At 32.9% G+C, this 14,908-nt stretch overlaps 1 protein-coding gene across 3 annotated transcripts; it reads right to left on the bottom strand.

The window, feature by feature from the left end:
* Positions 1–10,502: 10,502 nt before the first annotated feature.
* On the bottom strand, positions 10,503–13,433 carry LOC103569489 (cytochrome c oxidase subunit 6B1). Of its 3 annotated transcripts, XM_053740495.1 has the most exons (3): positions 13,324–13,433; positions 11,095–11,199; positions 10,503–10,842 (listed from the first exon to the last, which is right to left on the bottom strand). In XM_053740495.1, exons 2-3 carry the CDS (start codon positions 11,178–11,180, stop codon positions 10,674–10,676), a joined length of 255 nt encoding a protein of 84 aa, XP_053596470.1. In that variant the 5' UTR covers positions 11,181–11,199; positions 13,324–13,433; the 3' UTR covers positions 10,503–10,673. The 3 variants fall into 3 exon arrangements, with proteins under 3 accessions (XP_053596470.1, XP_008545032.1, XP_008545033.1); XM_008546810.2 differs by lacking the exons at positions 10,503–10,842; positions 11,095–11,199 and adding an exon at positions 11,206–12,752 and having other exon boundaries at positions 13,324–13,416; XM_008546811.2 differs by lacking the exons at positions 10,503–10,842; positions 11,095–11,199 and adding an exon at positions 11,206–12,767 and having other exon boundaries at positions 13,324–13,415.
* Between the last annotated feature and the right edge of the window lie 1,475 nt (positions 13,434–14,908).

Below are 14,908 nucleotides of genomic sequence, written 5' to 3'. Positions count from 1 at the left end.
GAGGCCCGAACAAAAAATCTCATTAAGTGGTTTTCTGAAATGGAAAAAATTCAAATTTGATTGTTAAAAAAATTGTCAGACATGCACAATTTAGTTGCAAGCCTTTTTATAAGGACTATCTGTATCATCGTGGCAATAAATTTTGAAACGAGGATACATGTTTTAGGTGATTAATTGATAGGACATATAAATAATCCGTAGGTGGATTAACAACGACATGTTGATCAGTTTTAAAATTAGCATTAAATAATATTATTTAAAATAAATCGTCGACATTTAAAATGATGATGTCACATTTAGTGTAAATATAAATACCGTATAGATAAGAGATAATATATAATACTGGAGTTCACACGCCGTTAGTGTCTCAAAATTATAATAATTTCGTTGTTAATTTTTTTCGTAAGAGAGGTAGACACTTGACTGATCCCATTGTCAGATATAATCCCATCCCGCATCCCGCATCGGCTTAAAACCCTTTGGGTCCTGGATCCGTGATGGATGAAACCAATTTCTCAACCGATAGTCATAGTCACTATACTCCCAGCAGATATATGTACTGAGTAATCAAAATCATACTAAATAATAAGAGTCATGGCATGATGACTGTGGGTGGCAATTCCCCATTTCGCCGATCAAACGTCAAAATTTTTATTTTTTGTTATTGCTTTTTAAAATTTATTTTAACACTAATAGCTATATTTTACGTCTAAAATAAATTTATAGCGCAGAATATAAAAAAATTTTGTGTAAACATAATAAATATAAATAGGGCATTAGAAGTTTAAATGAAACTCTTTAAATTAACGAGATATGTACTAGTGAGTGACGATTCACACATAACTATTTGTTCTTTTTTTTTGGTGATTAATGTCGCGAAGATATATTTATATATGTGTGTGTGCGCTGTAGTTTGTAGTGATGTATATATATATACATGTATATATATTTATATATTTAATGGTGAGGCGCGTGAGCCCCGACAAGGCGCCCGGTGCCTCGTGTCGCTTCGCCAAAGGATCTCCCAGCCCGAAAGAAAGACCAGAAAGAAAGCCATTGTAAAAAAAGTTAAATAAATATAAAAGGACGAGTACAATGCTTGTTTGTTATAAATCCTTTTGTATTTTATTGTTACATCCTTGTAGGTGCGCCTGTGCCATTATTCCGATTTAAATATTATTATTTTCAAAATTATTATTACCAAATTTATTTTACACGTTCAAAATTGTCGTGGTAATTTTTTTGGTTCCGCAACGAAAACTCGATGATTTATGGGGACAATACAATTTTTGTTGTCATGTTGCGCTGGTATTAAATTTTTTTGTTTTGTTTTGTTGTACTGTACATAACGACAAAGAATGTGATAGAAGGTTGAAAGGGTCACGGTGATATCGATACGTTTCAATCAAATCTCACGCACGCTGTTGTCTAGTCTAGCCAAAAAAAAACTATACGGAATTTATTTCATTACGTTCTTTCATGTCACAACAAAAAAACAAATGGCTCGTAAAAAATATAAAACTCGTCGCAAATCAATAGCTTTGAAAAAAACAAAAAAAGTTATAAATAAAAATAATATTTTGTTAAATGTAATAAATTAACCGTAAAGATTAGGATTAAAACGGTAAAAAATATAAAAATTTTCATCAGAAATTTATATTGACGTAACATGAATATAAATTACAATCTTTAATTCTCACGGTTAAATTGGTTATGAAAAGGATCTAATGAAATTTGGGTGAATGGCATGTACGCAGATGTTTGTCTGTTGATTAATATTGAAGTCAATCATCATACCAATATTGAATTGGACTTTAGATAAAATAAATTTAAAAAACATTTGTTCAACACATTTTGACGTAACGCGCGTGGCAACTGCTAACGTATCGGACAAGGACAGAAATAAGTTGCCAAGTGTCGGGATATATCGTTTATCGTCTGAATTGCAAATAGGTCATCGCAGTGTCAAGTCATTTGTCGTCGCAACTGATCGCCACCACGCGTCAGTTCGAGGACCTTTACAAATTTATCACCCCTGGAATTTCCATTTCCGATATAAACATTTAAATAACCTAGACTAGAGAGTGCTCTTGGTCCTTCGAGCCCTGCATATTCTGCATTCTCTGCCCTATCGGATGCCTATACCGCATTTAAATTTGAATTTCTATTGCCAGTGCACACCGATAGCCGCCAATTGGTCTTGGATTCGGATAAGAGTAAAAATTGATTCTTTATCTTATCGAGCCGAGGTCATGAAACAAATTGTACAAACATCTGATCCCCCTGTTCCGCGCTTACGTTTATTATTTATTTCTTAACTTGTTTATACATCTATATACATTTATAGGTATATTATTCTAGAATACAAGGCTTATATTCCTCAGCAAGATCCACGGAATTCAACTCGTGCGGGCATTGATCAAAGGGGAGATAAAATTTTTGCATTTTAATGTCATTCTTCATTAAACCAATGTCCGCTTGCTTTTGTCCTATTATTTTATAGTCAGCCGGTTGTTTCCAGGACAAAAGTTTTATCCAGACACATAACTTACCACTTTAGTTATAGTATAGCTCTACTATATTATGCATAAATAAAAATATATATGTAGTTTTTAAATAACCATTAACCATTTCTTCCTGGCAATAACTTTTTCACTTACACATTTTTAATTTTCATAACAAAGGCCCTCCGGCAAATAAATAAAATAGACGCGGCTGGCTCCTAATCCTGATTAACAAACCTGAAAAAGCGGCTGTGCTGTATATTGTGTAGCCATATGTAGAATAAAAAGGCATAAATCAACCCTTGACACGTGTTAAGTAGGCGTTAATGGCCGATGGCCTCCCGGATGTTACGGTTAATTAAAGGAACATAACCCAGTAATGAGTCTGCGTCGATTAGACTATAGATCCTGTATTAAATCATATTGAATTCAGACACCATCAGCATTCAAGTTCGCACCAGACAAATTACTTTGTTTAAGTCTCTATAGTCTGGATTTTTTAAACTTTTATTTTCACTCGGTGTAATTCGACGTTGGGTCCTTCGGCGAATATTTTTTATCACCCGCAGCCTTGGCCCAAAAAAAATACATTAGACAGATCTGATTGGCGCAAAGTGTCTCATTGCTCTTTTGAACAGTGTCCCATGTAAATTTATTCTTACAGAGGTGTGGTGCTGTCTTGTTGCATTGTGTATCTCGTGTGTTGAGATTGTACGGGTACACTACACACCACTGGGACCAACAAAACCCTGATGGCTCCTCGAACATCCGCATAAGTTATATGCTCCTGCTGGTGGTGATCCTAAGGCTTGAGCTGGAGCTGAAGCTGATGCCGGTGCTCGTTGCCTGCTGCCAGATATCCAGTCACCATTAAAAGGGACAGTATAGAAGAGACAGAGAGAGAGAGAGAGAGAGAAAGAGACCAAAAGAATTGTGGTTACTTTTGCTTTCGACGAGAGATCGGCAGCGGGAAAAAACAACGCCGACATGGGTCAGAAAAAGATGGAGTTTCTACTGTACTTTATTTCTCCTTCCTTCTCTTCCTTTTATATACTTTATGTATATATATGCTATTTAGCTTTTTTATTTTTATTTATTCTTATTATTTTATTTACAACTCTCCCTTTTTAAATTCAACCATCCAACGAAAATCATGTTCAATCAGCGGCCAATTCGTTTCGAGGATCAGTATCAAATTAGCGATCAACGATATTTTTTTACTCATTTTATATAAAGAATATTTATCGGCGAATTAGCCACAACAAATGTTTATCAAATAGCCCCTGAGTACATTATTGCTAATCCTTTTTTTTATTATTTTTAAACATTTCTCGGAGATGATTAAACCAAGGGAGCCAACAAACCCTTTTTATTAAATTTACCCCGCAAAAACTTGCCGCGCAATATTTTAAAAACTCTTTATCTTTAAATACTTCTTTGAAATAATATAATCTACCCACAAAGTAACTTTAATAGATCAAGAGCATTTTCTCAGACAAATAAAATAACAAACTTCCGTGAAATATTAAACTTGAGCACTTGAGAAAAGGATTTGACGAGTTGAGCTGAGGCTCACATCACTCCACTAAGCAAAACATGAAAAATTAATGGAACATTACATAACTCATTGGCTATAAACCCAGACCTATTCTCTCATATCAGTAAATTTCTTTCATTAAACACATAATATTTAATATTTCTCTTTCTCCAGATAGCCTTTGCTCTCCTCTGGCTAATTCCTAGAACTCTAAAACTATATCTATATACACATACATATATTATTCATACGAACACCGCAGAACATAAACATCGGCGCCAACATATTACGCCTTGATTTCTTTTGAACCTACAGCCAGTTAGTAAATATATATTCCGACGTTTTGTTCAGTCGTTTCTTATAGATCCAGTTTAGTTGTTCTCCGTTTCATTCCCTCTTACCATTCGCTCTGACCCGAATTTCTTATTGCACAGAAAACCCATTTAAAACGGAAATAAAATTAGTCTGAATAATCAATTCCTACGACAACTACCAAAAGGTTACTTTGTATACATTACATATATATATATATTTAATGGCTGACATTCTTATAGCCATACCTTACACGTACGCACTAAAACTAAAAACACGTGTACTTGTTACTTTTATCTTTTATTATAGTTCCGAGTAGGATAATACCGTGGGTGTATCGAACCGGGGATCTAGTCAGTAATGCTCACACACAGATCCAGACATCATCGCCAATTAATTAAAGTAGATGCTACAAATCACATCTAGATGGCTACACGGTCTCGTAGGAGGTTCTCTCCTATTAATACTACACTATATTTTCTATGAATGGCTTAGGCTGAAGTCAAGTTCATAACCACGTTGCTTGTTGTATATCCATTGCCATTGCCAATGACATTGCCGTACCCATAATCACCACATATATATATAAATATAAATACTACATACTTATTTACCAGTTTATTTCCTCGGTTGGTGCACACGAGATTCCAGTAATCTTCAGACTTACGAAAAATCCGTAAAGTAACTTCCTCACCGAACCGGTTAAATTTTTTTACTGCTGGGTTTTTCTCATATATCACCCGTTCTTTGCCATTTTAAAACTCATTCCCCATTAATCATTTAAAAATTTTTTCGCCTAATCTCGTTTATAAAAATGAAGCTATTGGTGTAACCGAGTGATACTACTTCCGTCTGGATGCTTCGGAGATTGGGTGAGAACGGGCAGAACAGTCCAGAGCGTATGTAGGAAATTTGAATTTAAATAATCAGAATCGGCGGCTAATGACCTAATAACGACTCTCGGGACGGGGTTGAACACACGGTGATGCAGAGACCCCGGGTCCATTTTCTGTCTGATGATCATCTCAAATTATAGCTCTGCAACGACTTAATCCGGCATTTGAGTAAACGCCCCGAGGGATCAGGAATATCTGTTAGCCGTGGCATGCCCGCGATTAAGCGATGGTTATTGTGGGCGGACGTGAGGACGTTGGTAGCACTCGTTTAACCCGCTCGATTAGCAACACCTCGCATTTACTTCCATTCCCAACCCGCGTCCATGGAATACTCGCTCTTGTGCACCTATATAGTATATGTATATGTATGTATGTATATTTTATATACAATGACCCCCGGGGGTTTATGACAAGCCGCTTTCACACTTTAGTTACGCGTGTCATGAAATTCTCTCGTTATCATGCATTACTTGTTCATTCAATGAACAATTGTTATTTATTTACCTCTCGGATTCATATCTCCATATCTACGTCGCTCAATATAAATAAGTAAATACATATATGTATACCTGCACATACATACAAGTATCGAGGACCGTTAGACGCAAAGTAAATTAATGAAAATAATTTCCCATTAATTTTTTCAGCGAAACGAATATTGAAATAATAATTAATATCCCTGGACTCTGATCTCTCGGTAGGTTAAAAAATTTATTTTAATATGAAAATATCAATCATAAGATGGAAAAAAAATTTAATAAAAGCTTTATGAAAATCATACGTGAATTACTCTTGATCCTGTGGAAGATTACAAAAAGTGTTCTTAGGGAGGAACTGGTTTTCAATCTGTTTATCTCAGACATGCACTTTAGTATTCACGACACCTGCTAAGATCTTGAGATCGTTAACGAGTCCACTAAACCCACTTTGGTGTAATTTTTATTTAAAATATCATTCGATATTTTTATCTTTAATTAGTGATACAAGCCAAAAAAATTTTCACACAATCAGCAGAAAATTTACCAACGTCAATTTTTAAATTCAATGCCAGTTTCGCGCCAATTTGACTTTGCCCAAAAAATTATTTTATGAAAAAATTGAATCAAAAGTTTGCCAAGGAAATTTTTACCGTAATTTCGCATCTCAATAAAAATGCGGGAAATTTAAAAAAAATTTTTTTTCACTGATACAATTTACAGTTTACTAACAATTACAATTGCACAGAAAATTATTTTTTTTTTTTTTAAATTTTGACGTCAATCGTCAGTAAATTTATCGTTACATGACTAAACACAAAAACTACAGAGATATTATTATAGCCAACTAAAAAATCCAAGAAAATCTTTATTTTAGTTTGCTAACTAACTAACGAACCAAAGCCAATTTAGTGGATAGATTTTAACAGATAGTTTATCCGATTACCCAAATGTTAATTTCTGTATACCGTTACTTTTTCAGTTCCCATCACTCTCTCTCTCTCCCTCTCTGTCTACATTGATAAACACATACTCACATAGTCTCATCAGTGTATCTGTACACACGTGTTGTAAAATAATCATGACAAAATTTTAATATTCGTAAGTAATTAAGTACACACAAGCAAAACCGTTTGGCAGCTAAGAATGCGGACTTAGGATCAAAGTCGACAGATAACATTTTAAAATAAATAAAAAAAACTAAACCGAGAAACTTAATGAAATAAACGTTGAAAAGCTATTCCGGCATTAATTTTTTTCATCGTCCACATGCTTTTTATTTTACAATATACAAGACACACATTAATATACACTCAGCTTTTATCAACATATTACAAGTTATTACTTACTAAACGCACTTAATGAGGATCAATGTTTGATTACACGCTTGCCAGATATATTTATACCAGATTTTAATTTAATTCATACTACTTAATTAAATAAACGTACTACAGACTACATCGGCATCCATTAGTTATTAAACTATTTATTTATTACTATTCACATCCTCGCGATCCCGTATTTTTATGCATCAGCTTTCACTTTTGATAAAGCCACAGCGGGCTTTCCATCTTCCACTCACTCAAATTAAATAATAATTCAATTTTAAATACTTCCCGCCATTGGAAATTTTAACTTTTCGATCCACGCACATTTAACTTTCGTAACCGGGCATTAAAAAAATAGCATTGTTTATAGGATACCTCGGAATAGTTTAGCTGCGGTCTATGCTACACAATATTTAAGTTACTGTGCAATAAAACTAAAACGGGTTGAAAAAATGGCAACTACTCATTAGAGGCCGGAGAAGATCGGCCTCTAGTGCGCTAGCAATATACCCGGGTATCAAGTGCATCTCAGATAATCTCTGTACACGTAAAACTGAAGGCCAAGAAACCTTCTTTAATTAATCGTCTTATTGCACAGCCATCAGGGATCATTATTATTATCATTATTATAATGGAAATGACCTCATGTACATTTTTAATCATCTAACTTAGACTTTTTTAATTTTTATTGATACCTAACATCTTCCACATATTTATTTAAATTATTATTTATCTGAAACATCGTTAATTAATGAACTAATAAAATAATATGAACAACAAAATTAATAAATTTGTTATTTAATCACAAATATTGCCTATTCTTAATCGCGAAAGATACTTTTATATATTTAAAAGATATCTTATCTGAAACTATGATTATAGTTCAATAAGGAGAATTAATTATCGATCATATTTACAGATACATATACATATATATTAATATATGTGCGTATGTATGAGTAAGATCGTCGATAGTAAATTAATGAGGATACAATGTTAATAAGCCGAAAAAAATAACTGGATAGCAAAATAAAAATAAAAAACATATATATATATATATATGTATGTATAGATAGATAGATATATGATATATCACATGAAATTTATCGTAATTAAATACAACACGTAAGTCAATATATTACCATAAACTAAATCGATTACATTACAGTAAATAAAATATAAAATATTATTATTTATTAATAGTTAAAAAATATATTCTTGCCTCTAATAGATCCCATGTTACCGGATCTTCCTTCACTTTGCCTTCAAATAGTTTATTTTATTTATTAACTGATCGCAGAGTGTTTTTAGATTTTTTAAAATAAAAGTTTAACTGCCGCTGAGGTAATTGAGCTGTAGTTGAATCCAAGACTTGCAATCCATCTATAAACAGCTGAATAAAATACCACAGACAATAAAAAAACTTTCACAAAATAATTTATCCCGTACCGACAAATATATTTTATCGAGAAGCTGTAGCTGTATCAGGTCTGATACACATTTATTTATACCGTTATTATATATCAAATAACTGCGCATGCTCATCCGTGACATTGTATCAAATCAGGTGAAACTAACTGATAATATTTCATTTAAATTTAAATATATGTTATAATAACTCAACATACATTCTGCACCGCATTTATCATAAACTTTTGTTTTAATTAAATTGGCTTAACTTTGTGAAAATAAAGCGGGGATCGGGGGTAAAATTGAACGGAGGCAACTCGCGGAAGGATCCTATCCGGCCGCGTGATGAAACAAAGATTTGTTTAATGATAGTGACAGAAATCGTTGTCAAACGGTCCTATCAGGTTGAGTGTGCACGGGGTACTGAACTGCGATTTACTCGTTTCTTGACATCGTCGTCGTTCCTCGTACACTTGCTCTGTGTCTACAACTCGCTTCTGTATGTACTCTATAGAGAAGTTATTTTATATATACATACATAAAATACGAGATGTATGAGCGTGTAAGTTGAGGAGTAAAGTAGTGGGACAGGTGGTTTGCTTTTCTGTCTGTTACGACGATTCAACCGAGTACCAGTACGAGCTGACTGATAATGACGATGTGTACGTGACACTGCACAGCTTTCGCGCTGCTGCACAACCACCAGCATCACCACCAGTATCAGTACCAGTACCACCAGCATCACCGGTAACAGTAACAGTAACAGGGACCGCAGATCTGATACAGATACAGATACAGATATGTCACAACCACAGCCACTGGATCAGGCACATCTCTAAACGATCTTTTATTTCTTATCTCAATTTCTTACTCGCTGGTGTTCGTTACTCCATTAATACACATTTATAAACCTAACGCATCCTCTGAAATATCCTCGCGTTCGTGTCGCTTAATGATTTATTGCTTTGAATTAAAACTGGACCACCGTGACGTAAAGTCGAAATAAAAAAATTTTATTCCATTTCTTTTTTACTCACGCACGAAGAGATCGGGAGTAAATATGAATTTTATTTGGACCCACGGAGTAAATGGGATTTTTTTTTTTTTTTGAATGATGTAGATTTGATTCAAATCCTTAGCGACTTGGCGAATCAGTGTAATTATAAAAATTTTTAATTGCTAAATTTCGGTCGGGTGATTTTGGATTTACTATTATTATTAAAATCCATCGCGACTAGATTAAATCACATGCTATCAATGAAAATAATGAATAATATTAATAAAGATTAACATTTAGCATAAAACTATATAGTTATGATGTCCAAAGAGGTTTACATTTGTGGGCGTAGCGAGACGTGAAATTAATTTATACCATCTCGGACTCACCCTTGTCAGTTAACGCAATGGCATTTCTCTATAATAATTTAAGACTGAAACAGAGAGCTCGCGATTTAAATACTTTTAATTATTATTATATTAGTCCCTATATTAAAGCACCCTTGTCATATTTAATATACTAAATATCTGCTGATACGCTTTCATTTCATTCCGTATGCTATTTTTTTTTTTTTTTTTTTATGTATCTCGACTATTATATTAAAACTGCTCAGCTTTCTCCGCAGAAAATGTCTAAGCACATTTGGGTTATTATGTTAACGCCTACATAAAATATTTTAAAAATCCACCTGCGAAACGAGCTTGAGCTGTTTCACTTCTCACTCAACATATGTATAATTTTCTTTACAACTTATACGCCGCGGCTGTCTAAGACTCGCGTCAACAAGACATAAAACTCAGATATGTTACTTAAATTATCTGCTATTTTACAATCTACAATTTGCTACATTACAATTCATAACACTGCGCTTATTATTATAATTTAGATTTGAAATTAATAAACTAAACCGACAGGTTAAGTGCCGCTTTGGAGATGCCTACAAATAAAATAAAGTCTTGTGCAACTGTTTAAAGGGCAATAAATTATTTATTTGATACTTGGCAATTTAAAAACACTTAACTAAAATAATAAACTATTTAAATTACCTTAATTATTTAATTTTTTTTATTGATATCGATTTACAAGTAGCAGTATTATTATTATTATTATTAATTATTATTTTTTTTTTTTTCATAATTTAAGTCTGCCGTACAGATTAACTAACTGAATATAAGTGAATACAGTAATCGACTTTTTGTATATTAATAAGTTATTAAATCCTCCCGGGAAATCTCCCCTCTGCGATCTGCTCGTCCCACTTTTCGGTCCACACTTTGGGGCACATGATTGTGTAAATACGTTTGAAATATTTACAAGCTTCATATTCTTCCCCGCGGACTTTCTTACATCGGTGGAAGTCCAAATAATATTGGTAGCAATGTCTGTTTAAAAAATTCATTATTATTATTTTTATTTATTTTTTTTTTCTGCTAAAAATATCGTAGGAACATTAAACTTTTTTTCTGATAGTTTTTATCTAAAAAAAAAAAATCATTTCTGATGATAATAAAGCTAGTAGACAATTAAAAATTTTTTAATTTGTAGATAAAAAAAGTAATTTAATTATCAGAAAAAAATTGTATGCCTACGACATCCATAAGATGATTTAATTACTAATTAATTAAAATAATTACCTAGTTTGATTTGTGTTCGGGAACCGTGGATCGTACGGTGCTGACTGATAATTCTCAATATCTTCTGGAATTCCACCGTAAGCCATTGTAGCTGTACTTATCTATCTATTAATTACCCATACAAATTAAATTTATTAATACTAATAATAATAGTAAAAAAAAAAACTAACAAAACTAAAATTCTACTTGACAAATAATAAATTGTTTTAGTACATTTATATATTTATTATTATTTTTCTTAAACTTAATCCAAAGGTTCAACCTTTCGCTCAATCAAAATAATGATCTCTTATTGTTTATTTACCAGCTAATTAATCGTAAAATTAGTAAAGTAATAATAAGATTAATTTTATGTATTCACTTTACACTTGACTCATAGTAACCGAAAATAAAAGTAATTAAACGCACTTTGAGTGGTAGAAAATAATAATAAACAAAAATAAAATTAAATAGTATATACTAAAACTACACAAATATAAAATGTTAAATAAATAAACCGAAAAAAATTATTTTACAAGAGGTCTTGTATTATCTTCTTCTTGGCAGCAGACTTCGCGATATTTTTTGACCTCGGCCATGTAAAGTGACCATGCGTCTTTCGGCTGCTCAACGACCTGTTCAGTTTTAGCTTTCGCGACCATTCCAGTCTTGAGGATTCTTCCTCCTCGTCGCTTTCCGACCATCAGCGGGGGCGGAACGACGGGTTTGTCTTCGAGTACCGAAGTCGCCGATTGTTCAGCACTGGGCTGCATTTTCTCTTGCATTTTCTTGAACATCTCCATGAAGCTTCCGTCGTTTTTGAACGCGTTGGACTGGATGGGAATCACCGGCTGGGTGATCTGAGTGGGTGGCATTCCCAGTTGCTGATCAATAATATCAGGAATATAATCCGACTCATGCGAGGAAGTGCGATAATGACGGCTACGACTGTCACGGTATTTTGAATCACGTCCAGAATCACGAGGTCTGCTGGTGTGTCCGTTGCTTCTACTCCTACTACGACTGCGACTATGACTACGACTGTAACCACGACTATGCTGACTTGGACTACGACTGTAACTGCGACTGTAACTATTATTGCGATAACGTTCCCGTGATTTAGATCTACCTCCCCGAGATCTTGATCTTACTCCCCGTGATCTCGATCTGACAGCTGGTGATCTCGACCTATTGCCCCGAGATCTCGATCTGGCTCCCCGGGATTTAGATCTGACTCCCCGTGACCTAGATCTTGACTTGGACCTACGCCGCCTTGAGTATTTACGTGAGCCATCACTAGAACCTTCACGTGACCGCTTATGTCTCTTGCGTCGTTTATCGTGTGAAGATGACGACGACGAGGAGGTCGTCGTGCCAACTTCCTGGGCTGATCTCACTGTATTATGCTTATTACTGTACTCAGTGTAAGAAGGTGATTGTCGTGAATTAGCTTTATAACTTCTCTGTGTTGATAACTCACAGCTTATCCTGGACTGGGTGGAATAGCTCGGAGGCGAGGGTGGCTCGGGAGGCGAGTCACAGATCCTGCCCCGGTCATACCGTCTTGACTCCATTAGTACTGACACGCCACCTCTTTACTTAAATCTTAAGATTTCTCTCACCCGATGATTGACTGACGTCGTCGTTGTTGCTCTCCAGCGCAACTGGTGACAGGTTACCTACAAGGATAGAAACTGCCTTCTATAAGTAAACAGCCCACTCTCAATACCCTACGCCATTATCGAATTGTATTTTTATTAATCATTTTATCATTGTCATTACTATCGACAAGTACAATAAGAGATTTTTTTTTTTTAATTGAGCGACATTTTATTTTATTATTTTTTTTTTTATGCTTTTAATATTTTCTGACCCTGAAGTACTTAAATTATTTTTAAAATTAAATATTCAGTCAGAAATTTCAATATGTGAAAATAATTTTAAAAATTATTTATTTTTTTAAAAAATAATTTATATATTTATCAAGTAAATATAAAAAATATAATTATTCGCAAATTTATCCCATTGTAATAAATTTTAATTTATAAATTTATTACAATGAAATAAATTAGCGAATGATAAGTGAAATACGCAAAAAAAAATTGCGACTCTATGGTACCAAGTAAAACGTTTTACATACGACAGATAATTTTAATCAATAAAATATCAACACAAATTACTTTTAATAATTATAATTATAAATTTAATTAGTTTATTTATAAATAAAAAGGGTTTATTGGTTGTACTTACTCGATAAACTTTAAGAGAAACAAAATGGCTACGGTTATAAAATTGTTCTGCTTTTGATGCTCGGTAATTTCTTGTTACGTCATGGATCTGAAGTTGCGGACATTCACTACCTCCTAGTGTCATCTGTCACTTTTTCTCAAAATTCATTTTACCGACACTCAGTAACTATCTACTGCCGCAATTATCCATGAAATTTAAAAAAAAAATTTGGCGCGAAATTTGAATGAGTTTTTTTACCGGTCATTTTTTAAATGAATTTTAAACAATTTAAATTTAAATAAATCATATTATCATGTTATTATTCAATGAATATTTATTCTACTTTATATTTTCTATTATTATTTTTGTTATTTAGTGACTTGTCAGTATTATATAAGAGTTACATAAACAATTTATTGTTATTTCCAGCTGATAATAATTTTTTCAATGACTTATCTGTAATTACTTAATTATTTGTTGCATATTTTAAAAATATTTAGAAGAGTAATAAAAAACAATTTAATCGCGGGTAAAATAGTCAACAAAAAAAAAACAATTATTATTCTAGATTAGTGATATTAAAAATATAAATTAACAGTCACAAGAAGTTAAAGATTATCAAATTCTCGAGTAGCATAAAAATTATTAAAATACCATCTCGTACCAGTCGTATAGTGACGTCACCTCTATATTACTTTTCTCGATTCATTTAAATACAGGTGTTTATGTGCGTAGGATTATTTATTATTTTTTTTCTTAGTATAATGTATTCATCTCAAGTTCATTTATTCGTTAAATTATATTAAATCATCATTAGCTTGAAATTTGTTGCGCAACATCTAGGAAATGTATGAGGTATAGATGCTGGTATCGGTACTGATAATTGATAAAAATAATGGAAAGGCATCTGCAGAATGTCGATTTAGTATGTGCATCTTATAATGCTATTTGTTATATTACGTTAGGTTTAGTTACCAGAGGTTACATTGTTGTCTCGATGGAAGGCGCAGCGATCTCGCCGCGTTTTCTGTGCGCTTACAAGTGACCTTGTGGCATTCGGTACCTGGCTGTACCAGGCATCGTGTGCACACCACTGATTGTAAGAGCCGTAAACGATCCCACGAGCGCACGGGATTATATGAACGACCGGCTTTATATATATATACATATATATATAACTAAATAACATATATAGCATCAACTTCGGGGTACTAATTTAGATTTTCATTTTACCTTTTTACATAACTTTTAATTAATATACAAAACCGCTAAATTAAACAACTAAATGCTTTCATTTTCTCTTTTATTTTAGATGACAATTTAGTCTTTTAATTTAATAATATTAATTTGGAGTCATTAAATTTCTCAAAAAAATAATGTATATATTTACTTGTCATAAATTATTTGCACTTGAACAGATTGAAATATTTAAAAAAAAAAAAAAAAAAAAAAAAAAAAAAAAAAAAAAAACATGAGTCACAAAATGATAATATTTATTTTACTGAAAAACACCTGCAAGATCCTAGATCTGTAGATTTAGGGCCTGGATAAAAAAAGGAAAGGTAGGAATTATAAATTCCTTGGGAAATTCTTTTGTGTTTTTTCA

The sequence above is a fragment of the Microplitis demolitor genome, chromosome 7 (genome assembly GCF_026212275.2).
Source record: "Microplitis demolitor isolate Queensland-Clemson2020A chromosome 7, iyMicDemo2.1a, whole genome shotgun sequence".
Lineage (NCBI taxonomy): Eukaryota > Metazoa > Arthropoda > Insecta > Hymenoptera > Braconidae > Microplitis > Microplitis demolitor.
Note: the sequence above shows the minus strand (reverse complement) of the source record. Positions and strands in the feature narration are given on the sequence as shown.

Excerpts from the sequence above, each read along its gene's own strand:
- LOC103569489 (XM_008546810.2), bottom strand. The coding sequence starts at position 12,647 with ATGGAGTCAAGACGGTATGACCGGGGCAGGATCTGTGACTCGCCTCCC.